The sequence below is a fragment of the Salmo salar genome, chromosome ssa03 (assembly GCF_905237065.1).
Source record: "Salmo salar chromosome ssa03, Ssal_v3.1, whole genome shotgun sequence".
Taxonomy (NCBI): Eukaryota; Metazoa; Chordata; class Actinopteri; order Salmoniformes; family Salmonidae; genus Salmo; species Salmo salar.
Genome location: NC_059444.1, coordinates 55,883,671 through 55,901,522, shown reverse-complemented (window position 1 = coordinate 55,901,522; position 17,852 = coordinate 55,883,671). Strand labels below are relative to the sequence as shown.

Sequence of the window (17,852 nt, the reverse complement as noted above, 5' to 3'; positions counted from 1 at the left end):
GGGGCAGACAATAATTGGCACAGGTCTTTAATATGTGATTTAATCTAAATTATTTTTGTATAATATTTTCAGAACTTCAATTAATACGGAACTAATTCACAGACCACCATTTTATTGTCACCAGGTCGGGTGTGGTGTTGGGGCATCCTCTGGAGATGGAGGGTCGGTCACAACAGGCAACGCGTCATGAAAACACATTTCGACACGCTGAACACCTCTTGAAACAGAAGGGGGTCCAATATTAAATATCCTCGAAAAGAGGCTAAATTAATCAGAGGAAAAGTTCCAGATCACCACAAATCGGATGAATTTTGCTGCCACAACTCACATGTGAAACATGGAACTTCCAAAGGCCTTTTTTGTCGTCGGATGCGTTAGCGCAGCACCTGCTGTGGTTGAGTTGACTGAAAAATATGCATGTATTGTATGCGCTCCAGGAACACAGCGCATGCGCATGTGAGATCGTGGGAGGTTCGCTACAAACTGGTGCAGTTTTAAAAATTCCTCGACAGCAGAGTCAAGCAGTGAGGAAGAAGAGGTCTGTTGGACAACCACATAATCATCATTGGAGACATGTGACATGTACATGAGGCTGGCTAATAGATAGATGGATGATATATTTACTGACTGACTGATTTATGTGAAGGCTATGTATTTATTTATTCCTTTATTTATTTATATTAAAATTAAATAAAAAGTTAGTTTATTTATAGGAATATCCCTGCTAGTCTCTCGAAAGGAATAAATAATAAAATGTTAATGTCAGCCTCATTATTCAGATACGGACGTTATAAAATGCTGCTTAATTTCTATTTAATCATCAGTTATTATGAAGAGTTTAATTCAAATGTATAGACATGAATGTTATTAAAGACAGAAGATCCAAACAGAACGAGATCATATTAAATCATCATCTCTCCCACCTCTCACAGACACGCGCACGTACGCACGCAGACAAACACAAACACACACAGAGAGAGAGAGAGAGAGAGAGAGAGAGAGAGAAAGAAAGAAACAAACAAACAAATAGCAGTTTTGTGATTAAAAAACAAACATTGTAGTAGGCCTACCCTTAGTCCATAAAAGTGCCATTAGTTTAATATTGGTGTTGATAAAGACATAAAGAGGTCTACTGCATTCATTGTAAAGTTAAGGGGGTCGATATTCTGTCTCTCTATCTCTTTCTCTGTGTCTCTCCTTCTCCCTGTCATTCTTAGAAACGTTTGAGCTTTCATAAGGCCAGCTATGAGTTACATTTTTTCAGCCTACTTAAGACAACGTGCCTCCCATCAAGGAACACTCGAAACATGATAAGAGGGAAGTGGAGCAAAATGAAATAGATATCCGGTCTTGCGGTTCACTAGGCAAAACTTTCCCAAATTCATTCATTTTAACTCCTAATTTAGCGTTACACCCTTTCACTTTTTGTACATCCTTTCAATCCTCACTATTTAAATTAATCCGCAGATATGGGATCAGAACACAAACCACATTCTCACTGGAGGAAATTTGCAATATACTGGCAACAGGTGAGTCAACAATATGCTATCATTTGATAATTGCTTAAGGATACAAATAATGAATTATTTTCAGGATTATATTCGACTAACAATGATCATCTGCTGTAGATCATCTAACTACATTAAGAATGGCACTTCAGACTATCACTTGGATGAGCGCCTTCCTCTGCGTCGCGCACGTTTGCTCCATGCCCATGCCTTGTCAGCTACAAGGACAGCTGGTGCGAATAACCCACAACCTACTGAGAGACATGGTACATTTTTTAATTTTATTTTGTCTTGAGAAGTATTATCCACCTATGTATAACTGAATAGCTCAACGTGAATGTTGTGTTTTCTCTTTCTTTCAGGGGGGTAATATTCCTCTGGAGTGTCTGCAGGAGAACGTCTTCGTGGCATTCCCAGCCACCGCATTTGCATCCTCCGGCGCGCGAAAGGTAAGGGCAAGCGAGCATATCCAAATGTTCTTTACAGCATGAATGAGTATTTGCAACCGTTAGGATTAGAAAGTAGATAACTTTAAACTGCCATTCATGTTATTTGAAATTATTGTTGTTGTCCGTTTCAATTGAGCAGCAGTGGTGCTAAGGCTATTTATGAGACGTTGAAGAACATCGACACATTGTTTGGAGCTGACGACCTGCCTACTCAGTGGGACCAACGGAAGTTGGAGAATTTTCAGAATATTGTATACCGCCAGATTGAAGAGAGCAAATGTGTGAGTTACTATGCCAACACACATCGCTTAACTGCTTAATTGTGGTATTGTGACATTTTTATTATTATTCAGCGCTTGCCTTTTTCTTTCTGGCAGATGATGGGCAGTGTGGATACAAGTGACTATCTCATCAGGACAGAAGGACTGAATACGTACTTTGGGAACATTGCAGCAGTCCTAAAAGAAAAGGTAGACTATAGGTTAAACACATATAGACACATTGTTTTGATAATATCTCTACATTGGACAATATTACCATACATTTCCCTAACAGTTTATATGTATTTTCACAGAATTTCAGTTACTGCGCCTGGGAAGTGGTGCGAAAAGAGCTCCTGTACACCCTACAGTTCATTCTGGAACACAACTCTGATAGCCTTCTGTGGGCCAACAGAACATGAACTTGAACTTGCAGAACATTTTTTACAGTTGTGTTTTACAATTGTACTTGATTTTAAAAGCCTACTATTCTACAATCACGTAATGTGCAACGTCAAACAGAAATATTATACATGTATTTATTTATTTATCAAGGTTACTTATTTATGTATGAGTATTTATGAATTTATTGATGTATCTATTTGAAAATCATCAAATGTTAACTTAATAAACGTTTGTATACTTATAAATATCGTTAATCTGAGTGCTCATTCTGTAGCCCAGTCTGTCGGTGGGTGAACATTCAGATGTGTATTAAACATGCTCAGGACATATGGGTGTCAGTACAATTAGTCCTATAGCCTACGAATCCATTAAGGACAGCACCAAAAACAAGTCAAATGTATCTTCTCAAAATGTAGTTATATTCAAAATCCTTTTTTTCAGTGAGGTGTGTTTTAGCACTGGACAAGGCGGGCCTGTTTTGAGCGTTGTAGCTCCAATGCGATTTCCGTTCCGACCATTGAGATCCTATTACATTTTGTAATTCCCAATTCTGTGGTTCCAACCCCCTCTATGCAATTGCTTTCCACAGTCAATAACGTAATCGGAACGATATTAGCCCAATAGACTGAACAGGTCCACTGTGAATTCACTAAAGCTAGCCCAGCTCATTTAATTCCCACCATTGTTATGCTTAGTTGTCATAATTCTTCACCAAATGTACATGATCCCAGGGGCGTTGAAAGACTAAATGTAAATAACCGAATTTCTGTCCCTCTTACTGCCCCGAATGCCTCTGTTGATCCTACAGCTATTGTCTTTTTTATTATTATTATTATATGTATATATATTTTTTTTACATTTTAGTCGTTTAGCAGACGCTCTTATCCAGAGCGACTTACAGTAGTGAATGCATACATTTTATACATTTTTTTCTCCACTGGCTCCACTGGCCCCCACAGTATATCTTTTAACCTTTATTTAACTAGGCAAGTCAATTTATAACAAATTCTTATTTACAGCTCTATATTTTCCCGCTGACTGCCCCACCACCACAGAAAGCACTGAGCTAGGCTGAAACACCTGCATTTTGGAACTGCCTTACTCAAGAAAGCAAAAAAGAGACCATGTTTGTATGCAGCTTTATTTACTCAATTATTACTTATTTTTTTATATTGTTTAGAAACTGATATGTGACACGTATTAATGCCAAAATAACATGCAAAACAGGCAACAACAAAAAAAGGTTACATTTTTTAAAACTTTTTGTTGTTGTTGTAGTTAAACAAGTGGGGCTCAGAACAGATGGAGTTCTACCCCACCTGCCCTGAAAACCGGTTGCCACTGGGTGGGTCCAATATCAAATGCCCTCGAATAGAGGCTAAATTAGTCTGATCAAAAGTTCTACATCACCACAAATAGGAGGCATTTCGCGGACACAAATCACATATGAAACTGGGAACTTCCAAGCGCCGTTGTGCTGTCATAGGATGAGTTGACGTAGCACCTGCAGTAGTTGAGGTGACTGAAAAAATGTGTGTATATATATATATATATATATATATATATATATATATATATATATATACACACATTGTATGCTATCCAGGAACACAGCGCATGCGTATGGGAGATCACGCGAGTGGAGGTTCCCGACAACCTGGTGCAGTCCAATACATTTCTCGACAGCAGAGTCAAGACGTGATGAAGAAGCAGTCTTTTGGAGAACCACATAATCATCAATGGAGACATGTGACATGTACATGAGGCTGGCTTATAGATTGATGGATGATCTATTTACTGACTGAATTATTTATTTATAAACTTGGGTTGACTGATATTTATATGTGAAGGCTATATATTTATCCCTTTATAATAAAATTAAATAATTATTCTCATATCGTTTTTATTAATTAATTTATATATTCAGTCATTCATGCATTCATCCTGTCATTCTTTCTTGCATTCATTTGTTTCTAGACTGACTTTTTTAAAGGAGCAATCTGCAGTTCAAACAACACCAAAGCGGTCACTGAATCACTATTTTTCCTAAATAGCTGAGGAATGGGGTTGGAGGAAAGTAACCACTGCCACAGAGCTATGGATGAAAGGAAGGTCCCTCTATGAGATTAAAAGTTGTAGGCTAGTTTGAAGTACAGTTGGAAGCTATATCCTGTGTTTTTCTATATTTACATGGTTTCAAACAATGTCAATTTTTTTTTATTTTGGGTTCTGATGAGGTAAGACAGTAGTTGAACTAAGCTCATGAGGATTGTAAAATGCATATATTATTCAAGAATCAATGGGTAGCTTGTGTATGAATTAAAAAAAATAAATGGATGTGGTGATCGCAGAAATTGCCCCTTCAACGCAGCATGTTGTGGATGATGAAACGTTATAGTATTAGGAATTATGATTTAGGTCGTTTTCTAATAAACCTACGATTATGTTATCACAACACATTGGCAAATTGGTTCATTCATATAGGCCTGCTAGCCTCTCCCATCGACGAACTATTCAAATGTTAATGTTAGCCTGATTATTCAGATACAGATGTCATAAAATTATGGTTCATTTCTATTTAATCATCAGTTATTAATCAACAGTTTAAATCAACTGTGTAGGCATGAATGGGATGCAGAAGATGCAAACATAAAGGAATCATATTAAGTTTTGTGTGGCTCAGCTGGTAGAGCATGGTGCTTCCAATGCCAATGCTGTGGGTTCAACTTCCATGGGGGACCAATAAAAAACAGTAAAACTGTATGCACTACTGCACTGTACGCACTACTGTAAGTCGCTCTGCCAAAGAGCGTCTGCTAAATGACAAAAATGTAAATCATCATCTCACAGAAAGAGATACTGGTTGACTGATATTATTTAATTTATTCATAATAACGTTGAATAAAAAAAATACATGAATCTATTCTCATCTTGTTTTCATATGCATATACAGTTGAAGTCGGAAGTTTACATACACCTTATCCAAGTATATTTAAACTCAGTTTTTCACAATTCCTGAAATTTAATCAGAGTAAAAATTCCCTGTTTTAGGTCAGTTAGGATCACCACTTTATTTTATGAATGTGAAATGTCAGAATAATAGTAGAGAGAATGATTTATTTCAGCTTTTATTTCTTTCATCACATTCCAAGTGGGTCAGAAGTTTACATACACTCAATTAGTATTTGGTAATTGTTTAACTTGTCTCAAACGTTTCAGGTAGACTTCCACAAGCATCCCACAATAAGTTGGCTGAATTTTGGCCCATTCCTCTTGACAGAGCTGGTGTCAAGAGGAATGGGTTTGTGGGCCTCTTTGCTCGCACACACTTTTTCAGTTCTGCCTACAAATTGTCTATATGATTGAGGTCAGGGCTTTGTGATGGCCACTCCAATACCTTGACTTTGTTGTCCTTAAGCCATTTTGCCACAACTTTGGAAGTATGCTTGGGGTCATTGTCTATTTGGAAGACCCATTTGCGACCAAGCTTTATCTTCCTGACTGATGTCTTGAGATGTTGCTTCAATATATCCACATCATTTTCCTACATCGTGATGCCATCTATTTTGTGAAGTGCACCAGTCCCTCCTGCAGCAAAGCACTCCCACAACATGATACTGCCACCCCCGTGCTTCACAGTTGGGATATAGTTCTTCAGCTTGCAAGCCTCCCCCTTTTTCCCCCAAACATAACGATGGCCATTTTGGCCAAACAGTTCTAATTTTGTTTCATCAGACCAGAGGAAATTTCTCCAAAAAGTACAATCTTTGTCCCCATGTGCAGTTGCAAACCGTAATCTGGCTTTTTTATGGCGGTTTTGGACCAGTGGCTTCTTCCTTGCTGAGCGGCCTTTTAGGTTATGTCATTATAGGACTCTGTTTAACTGTGGATATAGATACTTTTGTACCCGTTTCCTCCAGCACCATCACAAGGTCCTTTGCTGTTGTTCTGGGATTGATTTGCACTTTTCACACCAAAGTAGGTTCATCTCTAGGAGACAGAACGCGTCTCCTTTCTGAGCGGTATGACGGCTGCGTGGTCCCACGGTGATTATACTTGCGTACAATTGTTTGTACAGATGAACGTGGTACCTTCAGGCGTTTGGAAATTGCTCCCACGGATGAACCAGACTTGTGGAGGTCTACAATTTTTTTCTGGGGTCTTGGCTGATTTCTTTTGATTTTCCCATGATGTCAAGCAAAGAGGCACTGAGATTCTGGCACACAGTCCCGTGTGGCTCAGTTGGTAGAGCATGGTGTTTGCAACGCCAGGGTTGTGGGTTCGATTCCCACGGGGGACCAGTACGGAAAGAAAAAAATGCATGAAATGTATGTGTTCACTACTGTAAATCGCACTGGGTAAGAGCATCTGCTAAATGACTGTAATGTAAATGAGTTTGAAGGTAGGCCTTGAAATACATCCAGAGGTACACCACCAATTAACTCAAATGATGTCAATTAGCCTATCAGAAGCTTCTAACTTTCTGGAATTTTCCAAGCTGTTTAAAAGGCACAGTCAACATAGTGTATGTAAACTTCTGACCCACTGGAATTGTGATACAGTGACTTATAAGTTAAATAATCTGTCTGTGAACAATTACTTGTGTCAGGCACACAGTAGATGTCCTAACCGACTTGCCAAAACTATAGTTTGTTAAAAATAAATTTGTGGAGTGGTTGAAAAACGAGTTTTAATGATTCCAACCTAAGTGTATGTAAACTTCAACTGTATTCATTGAGTCATTCTTTCATTTGTTTATAGTCATACTTTTTAAAAAGGGGCAACCTGCAAATCAAACAACAACAAAGCCCACCCTGCCACTGTTTTGGTAAATAACAAAGGGATGGGGTTGGAGAAAAGTAGCAACTGTCAAATTCATAGCGAGATCAGGATGCAAGTGTCGGACCACCAACAAAATCAAAGTGAGACTATAGTTTTAACCACATTTTGAGGATGTAAAGTATTTGCTTACAATTAGCTATATTATTTACAAACAGCGGAGTAAATAAAGCTTTGAATCTGGGTTCTGATGGGGTGCGACAGTTGAACTATGAGGCATTTAAAAGTGATATATGTCTATTCTTCAAGAATCAATAGCTATATATAATTCATTAAAAAGTCCCAAGTTGTAAGTACCAACCGCAGACTGGCCCTTTAACGTAGCATGTCCAGGAGGATCGCATGTTGTAGTATGCCTATTAGGTTGTTTTAAATATTTGACGTCATTTTCTGATTAACCTACGATAAGGTTATCGCAACACATTGGAAAACTGGTTTAATCAGATAAGTAATGACAAGATATTCACATTTGTATGTTAACGGATTATTCAGATGATAAAGACATATAGAGGTCTACAGCATTCATTGTCCACTCTAAAAAATGAAGGGTTCAACAAGGGTTCTTTGTCAGAACCTCAAAGTTCTTAGAATAACATTATGGTTCTTGGCACTGAAAATGAATTTTGTTTTATGATGACACCATCTATCTTTAACTTTTTGTGCAAATCTTTCTAAGAAAAGAAAATGGACACAATTCAATGGATATCAATCAACAAAGAGGTAAGACTTTGTAGGCTATGAGAATATGTTGAAGGCTAGCTGTATTGGGTTCAGATGACTGAACTGCTCACTTTTGTGTTTATGTCTGCAGGTATACAAACGAGGAGGCATACAAGGTGATCACATTGACCATCCTCATCCCTTACCTCGTCAATTAACATCCCAAAGGTATGTTTATGAAAACCATTATCAAAACAGTTTTATTTTTCATTCATATTCATCACAAAAACCAAGGAATGAATTCTGTCGTGTGCACGTTCTGTTAATCATCTGTATAACTACTATTTTGGGGGATTCACAGACTTCTCCCCTCCCTGCACCTCTGATGAATAAAACAGGAAACCTGTTCCATCAGCATGCACTGCAAATCATTCTGGTTATGGATACGGAGAACATCAACACATTAACATCAACACAGAGGATATACCCATTAGACTTGGGGTCCTGCTGGGAGTTTACCTCATATTCAGATTTTTTTATTCTGCTTTGCCACTAAAATCATAATAAACACAGAGAACTAAAATATTGTGTAATTGTTGTTATTGTTATGCATATTATTATTTTTATTAATAATAATAATAATAATAATAATAATAGGGGGGGGGGTAGTTAAAAAATGAACCCCAAAAGGTTGTTCAAAAGGTTCTTTGAGGATCCATTATAAGGGGTTCTTTGAAGAACCATTTTTAAAGGGGTTTCACCACAGTTTCATTCTGAAGAACCCCTATAGGATACTCAAGGAACCTTTTCTTTTTAGATTGTATAGTTAAGGGTCGATATTCTCTCTCTCTATATGTTTGAGCCAACGCAAGGCCAGATGACTTAAATTGCTTATACCTAGCCTACTGAGGACACATTAGGCACATGAGAGAGAAGTGGAGGATACGAAAAGGGAAATCCGGTAGTCCTATTGAGGTTTTCACTAGGGCAAACTTTCTCAAATTCATTCATTTTGTACACCTAGTGAGACACCCTTTCACTTTTTATACATCCTTTAAATTCTCACAATTTAAGTTAAGCCGCAAATATGGGATCAGAAAACAAATTCTGACTCTGGAGGAAATGTGTACTGTACTGGCAACAGGTGAGTCAATATATCATTTGATCATTGCTTCAGGTTTCAACAAATGAATCATTTTCAGGATTATATTCAACTAACAATGATCATCTGCTGCAGATCATCTAACTACAATAAGAATGGCACTTCAGACTATCACTTGGATGAGCGCCTTCCTCTGCGTCGCGCACGTTTGCTCCATGCCCATGCCTTGCCAGCTACAAGGACAGCTGGTGCGAATAACCCACAACCTACTGAGAGACATGGTACATTTTGTAAATTACTTTTGACTTGAGATGAATTCTCCAACTATGTTTATTAACTGAATAGCTCAACCTGACTTCAGTCTTTTCTCTTTATTTCAGGGGGGTAATTTTCCTCTGGAGTGCCTGCAGGATAATGCCTTCATGGCATTTCCAGCCACTGCTTTCACAACCTCCGGCGCGCCACAGGTAAGTGCATAGGCTCATATCCAAGTGTTCTTTACAGCATGAAAGAGTATTTGCAACCGTTAGGATTAGAAAGTAGAAAACTTTAAACTGCCATTCATGTTATTTGAAAGTATTGTTGTTGTCCGTTTCAGTTGAGCAGCAGTGGTGCTAAGGCTATTTATGAGACATTGAAGAACATCAACACATTGTTTGGAGCTGACGACCTGCCTACTCAGTGGGACCAACGCAAGTTGGAGAATTTTCAGAACATTATCTACCGTCAGATTGAAGAGAGCAAATGTGTGAGTACCTACCTATGCCAATACAGATAGATTAACTGTTTAAGTGTGATATGGTGACATTTTAATTATTTTCTTCTTGTGTCAGATGGGGAGCGTGGATACATGTGATTATCTAGTCAGGGCAAAGGTGCTGAAGACATATTTCGGGAACATCGCAGCTGTCCTAAAAGAAAAAGTAGGGTACAAGCAAATACACTATAATGGAAATCACTGTTTTGATAATATCTATATGAATATTAGCCTACATTTCCCGAACAGTTCATTTTTATTTTCACAGAATTTCAGTTACTGCGCCTGGGAAGTGGTTCGAAAAGAGCTCCTGTACACCCTACAGTTCATTCTGGAACACAACTCTGATAGCCTTCTGTGGACCAACAGAACATGAATTTGAACTTGTAGAACTGATTTACATACTGTACTTGATTTTGATAGCCTACCATTCTACAATTATGTAATGTGCAATGTCAAACTGCAATATAAGGCATTAATGATTTTATCTATCAAGGTTATATTTTACATTTATGTCATTTAGTTATATATTTATTTACATATTTATTTGAAAATCGTGCATACTGTTGCTGTCAAGTAAATAAACATTTTTTATACTTTTAAATATTGTTACTCTGTGTGCTCATTCTGTAGCATCATGATGCACTGTCTGTTGGTGTGTGAAAGTTCAGATTTGGGTTAAACATGCTCAGGACATTTTTCAACATTTATTTTTATTTAACCTTTATTTAACTAGGCAAGTCAGTTCAGAACAAATTCTTATTTACAATGACGGCCGACCCCGGCCAAACTCTAACCCGGACGACGCTAGGCCAATTGTGCGCCGCCCTATGGGACTCCCAATCAACGGCCAGTAGTGATACAGCCTGGAATCGAACCAGGGTCTGTATTGACGCCTCTAGCACTGAGATGCAGTGCCCTAGACCGCTGCGCTATTCGGGAGTGGATGGCTGGCCTATAGCCTAATAATCCATAAAGGAAAGCCCTAAAAACAAGTCAGATGTAACTTCTCAAACTGTAGTTAAGCAATATTAAATGACTGTCTTCAATGAGGATAAGCAAACGGGTTTCAGCAGGGCTCGCCTGTTTGAACACAGTACTTTGAGTTCTTACGAATTGTGTTTCAAACCCCGCCATAAAATTGCATTCCACAATAACGTAATCAGAACAATATTCGCCGAATAGACAGAACAGATGCATAGTGAATTCACAAGCACCGAGGTAAAACAGTTTTCCCTACTGTTTTCCACTTTCAGTATTCATTTATTTCCTTAGTGCCTTCAATGTGTTCATACCCCTTGACTTATTCCACGTTTTGTTGTGTTACAACCTGAATTCAAAATTGATTACATACTATAATTGTTTCCCTCACCTATCTACACAAAATACCCCATAATGACAAAGTGAAAACCTGTTTTTAGATTTTTGTGCACATTTATTTAAAAATGAAATACAGTCATGCAACGTATTATGTTAAGCATATTTTTACTCCTGAACTTATTTAGGCTTGCCACAACAAAGGGGTTGAATACTTATTGACTCAAATCAAATCACATTTTATTTGTCACACACATGTTTAGCAGATGTTTATTGTGGGTGTAGCGAAATGCTTGTGCTTCTGGTTCCAATAGTGCAGCAATATCTAACAAGTAATATCTAACAATTTCACAACATATACACAAAAATCTAAGTAAAGGAATGGAATTGAGAATATATAAATATTTGGACGAGCAACGTCAGAGCGGCATAGACTAAAATACAGTAGAATAGGATAGAATACAGTATATACATATGAGATGAGTAATGCAAAATATGTAAACATTAGTGACTAGTGTTCCATTATTAAAGTGACAAGTGATTTCAAGTCTGTTTATAGGGCAGCAGCCTCTAATGTGCTAGTGATGGCTATTTAACAGTCTGACGGCCTTGAGATTGAAAAACAACTTCTGTTTCTTGGTCCCAGCTTTGATGCACCTGTAATGACCTCGTCTTCTGGATGATAGCGGGGTGAACAGGCAGTGGCTCGGGTGGTTGTTGTCCTTGATGATCTTTTTGGCATTTCTGTGATATCAGGTGTTGTAGGTGTACTGGAGGGCATGTAGTTTAACCCCGGTGATGGGTTGGGCAGACCGCACCACCCTCTGGAGAGCCCTGCGGTTGCGGGCGGTGCAGCTGCCATATCAGGCGGTGATATAGCACGACAGGATGCTCTCAATTGTGCATCTGTTAAAGTTTGTCAGGGTTTTAGGTGCCAAGCCACATTTCTTCAGCCTCCTGAGGTTGAAGAGGCAATGTTGCACCTTCTTCACCACACTGTCTGTGTGGGTGGACCATTTCAGTTTGTCAGTGATGTGTACGCAGAGGAACTTGAAGCTTTCCACCTTCTCCACTGTGGTCCCGTCGATGTGGATGGGGGGGTGCTCCCTCTACTGTTTCCTGAAGTCCATGATCATCCTCTTTGTTTTGTTGATGTTGGGTGAGAGGTTATTTTCCTGGCACCACACTCCCAGGGCCCTCACCTCCTCCCTGTAGGCTGTCTCGTCATTGTTGATAATCAGGCCTACTACTGTTGTGTTGTCTGCAAACTTGATGAATGAGTTGGACGCATGTGTGGCCACGCAGTCATGGGTGAACAGGGAGTACAGGAAGGGGCTGAGCACACATCCTTGTGGAGCCCCAGTGTTGAGGATCAGCAAAGTGGAGATGTTGTGTCCTACCTTCACCACCTGGGGGCAGCCCGTCAGCAAGTACAGGACCCAGTTGCATAGGATGAGGTTCAACCCAGGGCCTCGAGCTTAATGATGAGCTTGGAGGGTACTATGGTGTTGAATGCTGAGCTTTAGTGTTGGTCAATTTCTTCAACAAATGATCAGGTCTATATAATTATCAAACATTAGTAATGGAAAGGAAACACTTTAAAAGGTATAAGGCCTTGGTTTAACCTTCTTCAATAGTCAATGAAAAGCATTCTTACATAGGCATTCCTCTTGTCCAGATGGGAAAGGACAATGTGCAGTGTGATGGCGATTGCATCGTCTGTGGATCTATTGGGGTTGTAAGCAAATTGAAGTGGGTCTAGGGTGTCAGGTAAGGTGAAGGTGATATGATCCTTGACTAGTCCCTTAAAGCACTTCATGATGACAGAAGTCAGTGCTACAGGGCAATAGTCATTTAATTCAGTTACCTTTGCTTTCTTGAGTACAGGAATAATGGTGGGCATCTTGAAGCATGTGGGGACAACAGACTGGGATAGCGAGAGATTGAAGTCTGTAAACACTCCAGCCAGCTGGTCTGCGCATGCTCTGTGGATGCGGCAAGGGATGTCGTCCTGGACGGCAGCCTTGTAAGGCTTAACACGCTTACATGTCTTACTCACGTTAGCCACGGAGAAGGAGAGCCCACAGTCCTTGGTAGCGGCCGTGTCTGTGGCACTGTGCTATCCTCAAAGCGGGTGAAGGTGTTTAGCTTGTCCGGAAGCAAGAAGTCGGTGTCTGCGACGTGACTGATTTTCCCTTTGTAGTCCGTGATTGCCTGAAGACCCTGTCACATACATCTCGTGTCTGAGCCGTTGAATTGCAACTCCACTTTATCTCTATTCTGACGTTTTGCCTGTTTGATTGCCACACGGAGGGAATAATTACACTGTTTGTATTCGGCCATATTCCCAGTCACCTTGCCATGGTTAAATGCGATGGTTCGTGCTTTCAGTTTTGCGCGAATGCTGCCCTCTATCCACGGTTTCTGGTTAGAGTAGGTTTAATTAGTCACAGTGGTACAACATCTCCTATACACTTCCTGATAAACTCAGTCACCGTATCAGTGCATTCGTCTATATTGTTCTCGGAGGCTACCCGGAACATATCCCAGTCCCTTGAAACAGAGTATTTTACCATCCCCGGTGTCTCTCTGGAAGGAAATCCTCGACCTGAGCTAGTCAACTTTATTATCCAGAGAATGAACATTAGCGAGTAATATACTCTGAAGCAGTGGGTGGTGTGCTCGTCTCCGGTGGTGTTTTGAAACAGCGTTTGGAATCAGTTCAATTGCCATGGGGGGTACGAACAAAGGATCAGATTCGGGAAAGTCGTACACTTGGTCATAATGCTGGTGAGTTACCGTCGCCCTGATATCCAAAAGTTCTTCCCGGAGGTATGTAATAACACCAACAATTTCCTGGGCTAATAACGTAAGAAATAACACAGAAAAAAATGAATACTGCAAAGTTTCGTAAGAGCTAGAAGCAAGGCAGCCCTATTCGTCGGTGCTATTTTACCAGTACTCAAGACATTCTTAGCTTTTCATTTTTTATTAATTAGTAAAAAAAAAAAAAAAAAATAGAAAAACATAATTCCACTTTGACATTATGGGGTATTGTGTGTGGGCTAGTGACAAAACATCAACATTTTATCAATTCGGGCTGTAACACAGCAAAATGTGGAAAAAGTAAAAGGGGTATGAATACTTTCTGAAGGCATTGTACATGCATGTAGCCTATTGCTGTAGGGTTCATGTCAGGTTACAGCCAGGTGTAGTCTGATCATGTCTAAATGGTGAGGTTTGACTGAGGGCCAGTTGAGCTTAGTGAGAATCAGAGGATTTATGGCTAATGGAGCCAGACGGGTAAACAGAATGACACACCCCGGACCTGAAATAGAAACATGCAGGTGAATCATATTTTATAGTATATGATTCACTGACTTGAGATTGAAACAGACCTATATCGAATCATCACGGTTAATCAACAGGTGTCAAGATTTTAAGTGTTATGATTCACTATATACACCTACATTATCATAGGTCTGATTTTTAAGCACCGCTGGCTAAAACAGAAATATTCTCATCTGATTCACAGGGGATTATTACTGTGGAAGTTCATGAAGGGGCCATAAATGCTGTGGTAGATCTGTCTGAGAACTACACCCTAGAATATGACAAGTCAGACGGGTCTGACACTGAATTAGGGCAAATGTCAACATTTGGCAGAATACTGCTAATCACTAAAGAAAAGTTATGGTATTAAATGTCAGTTTTTATTAACAATTAACTATTACATTTAAGGAAATAGTCTTACGCTATTGCAGGAGTAACATTTGAATTCATTTTTAAGTCTAAGTTAGCGCAGCTCATTTGACTCATTAATTCGCATGCTAAAATATATGAATGAATTTGGGTTATGATTGAGGTTAAAAACTTTCACAAGGTCAGGAAATAGCATCTCGTTTTGTAAACCTCAGTCTCTTACAGGGGATTTATTCATCTTCTTCTGAGGTCAAGTATCACTCATCATCCTTGGCCCAATAATGGTCTTCAAAATCCCGCCAGTCTGCCACTTCCACCGAATGTGTGTTATTAGTCGGTATTTACCAGAACTAGTGCTACGAAGGGAGGTGTGAGCTGTGAAGTGAGTCACGACTTCAGCCTACACCTGTGAAACAAAGGTAACCCTGTCAGACACCACAGACCTGTGGCTTTAGGCAACTGACCATAAACCACTTCTCTTCTAATCCTCAAATCAAAAGGTGTTGGCCAATACAGTCCATAATTGTCACCCTTGATAAAGACGGTATATAAAATACAGTAAATAATCTAAATACAGAGCTACATTATATTGTATGCAAAAAAAATAATATTGGGAAATTATATTATTTTATACACATATAATTGCTCAGAGAAAGAGATTTGAGAACACGTTGAGAGGGATCTTAGATCATTCCTCCATTCAGAACCTTTCCAGACCCTTGATCTCCTTTTGTCTGCTCTTATGGACTGCCCTCTTCAATTCAAAACCCAGGGCTGAGTTACAGCGTAGGTATGAGGTACTTTTCTGCATAGGCTTACATTTTTGGGCACCAAAGAGCTCTATTTTTATGTCATCTGACCATCTGGAGTTTCAGAAATGGCATTGACACATTAATTGGAACCGGTGCTATGGTCAGACGACATGAAAATGAAAGCTATTTGGTCGTGAAGAAAAGAAGCATATGCAGAAAATGACCTTATACCTACAGTAAAATAAGGTGGTGGATCTTTGATGTTATGGGGATATTTTGCTTCCACTGGTCCTGGGGCCCTTGTTAATTGACCACAAAAATCAACATTTTGCAAAGTCCATCTCAGTCGCTAAACTTGACCCCACTGAAAACCTGTGATTTGAATTGAAGAAGGCAGTCCATACGAGCAGAAGGATATCAACAATCTGGAAAGATTCTGTGTGGAGGAATGGTCTAAGCTCCCTCCCAACATCCAATCTCATAAAACATGTTCGAAAAAGGCTCACTGTTGTTATCCTAGAGTTTTGAAAGCAGGGGTGCCAATAATTTTGAACATCTTCAACAAAAAAACAATGTTAATACTTGTTAAACAAAATCTGTTTCTCTGAACAATTGTATTAGTATAAAATTATATAATTTACCAATTTTTCTGAGCACACAACATAGCTCAGTATTTTTAAAAGGTATTTTTGCTCATCTCTATCAAGGGTATCAATAATTATGAACGTAACTGTACATCTCCTCCCAAACCATCCATGGTTGCTTGGTTCTCTCTCTCCTCATTGGGATTCTTCATCATACCAGTGTGAGTTTGATGCTAACTAATATAGATTCCTGTAAACTTTACAGAGACAACCGATTGAAACTCCAACTTTTAACACATACCTCCCATATTGGGCTGCCAAACTTGGTGGATGGTTGCCTGGTTACGTCTCCTCATTCGGATTCCAGGAGTAGGCGTACTGCTCATCATACTGGAGTGTGGATAAGCTAGGAGACGAGTCTAATACTGATATACTGATATACAGTTGAAGTCGGAAGTTTACATACACTTAGGTTGGAGTCATTAAAACTAATTTTTCAACCACTCCACAAATTTCTTGTTAACAAACTGTAGTTTTGGCAAGGCGGTTACAACATCTACTTTGTGCATGACACAAGTAATATTTCCAACAATTGTTTACAGATGATTAAACTTATAATTCACTGTGTCACAATTCCAGTGGGTCGGGAGTTTAATTACACTATGTTGACTGTGCCTTTAAACAGCTTGGAAAATTCAAGAAAATTATGTCATGGCTTTAGAAGCTTCTGATTTACATCATTTGAGTCAATTGGAGGTGTACCTGTGGATGTATTTCAAGGCCTACCTTCAAATTCAGTGCCTCTTTGCTTGACATCATGGGAAAATTAAAAGAAATCAGCCAAGACCTCAGAAAAAAACATTGTTGACGTCCACAAGTCTGGTTCATCCTTGGGAACAATTTCCAAATGCCTGAAGGTACCATGTTCATCTGTACAAACAATAGTATGCAAGTATAAACACCATGAGACCATGCAGCCGTCATACTGCTCAGGAAGGAGACGCGTTCTGTCTCCTAGAGATGAACGCACTTTGGTGCGAAAAGTGCATATCAATCCCAGAACAACAGCAAAGGACCTTGTGAAGATGCTGGAGGAAACAGGTACAAAAGTATCTATGTCCACAGTAAAAAAAAGTCCTATCAACATAACCTGAAAGGCTGCTCAGCAAGGAAGAACTGCTCCACTGCTCCAAAACCGCCATAAAAAAAGCCAGACTACGGTTTGCAACTGCACATGGGGACAAAGATCGTACTTTTTGGAGAAATGTCCTCTGGTCTGATGAAACAAAAATAGAACTGTTTGGCCATAATGACCATCGTTATGTTTGGAGGAAAAAGGGGGAGTCTTGCAAGCTGAAGAACACCATCCCAACCGTGAAACACGGGGGTGGCAGCATCATGTTGTGGAGGCGCTTTGCTGCAGTAGGGACTGGTGCACTTCACAAAATAGATGGCATCATGAGGAAGGACAATTATGTGGATATATTGAAGCAACATCTCAAGACATCAGTCAGGAA

The 17,852-nt window shown here is 39.3% G+C and overlaps 1 protein-coding gene across 1 annotated transcript; it reads left to right on the top strand.

Annotated features, from left to right (window-relative positions):
- Positions 1 to 1,638: 1,638 nt before the first annotated feature.
- LOC106600970 (interferon beta-like) lies at positions 1,639 to 2,639 on the top strand. The gene is made up of 5 exons (XM_014192779.2): positions 1,639 to 1,774; positions 1,871 to 1,953; positions 2,085 to 2,238; positions 2,335 to 2,427; positions 2,532 to 2,639. The coding sequence occupies exons 1-5, from the start codon at positions 1,649 to 1,651 to the stop codon at positions 2,637 to 2,639; spliced, it is 564 nt and encodes a 187-aa protein (XP_014048254.2). The 5' UTR covers positions 1,639 to 1,648.
- The last annotated feature ends 15,213 nt before the right edge of the window (positions 2,640 to 17,852 follow it).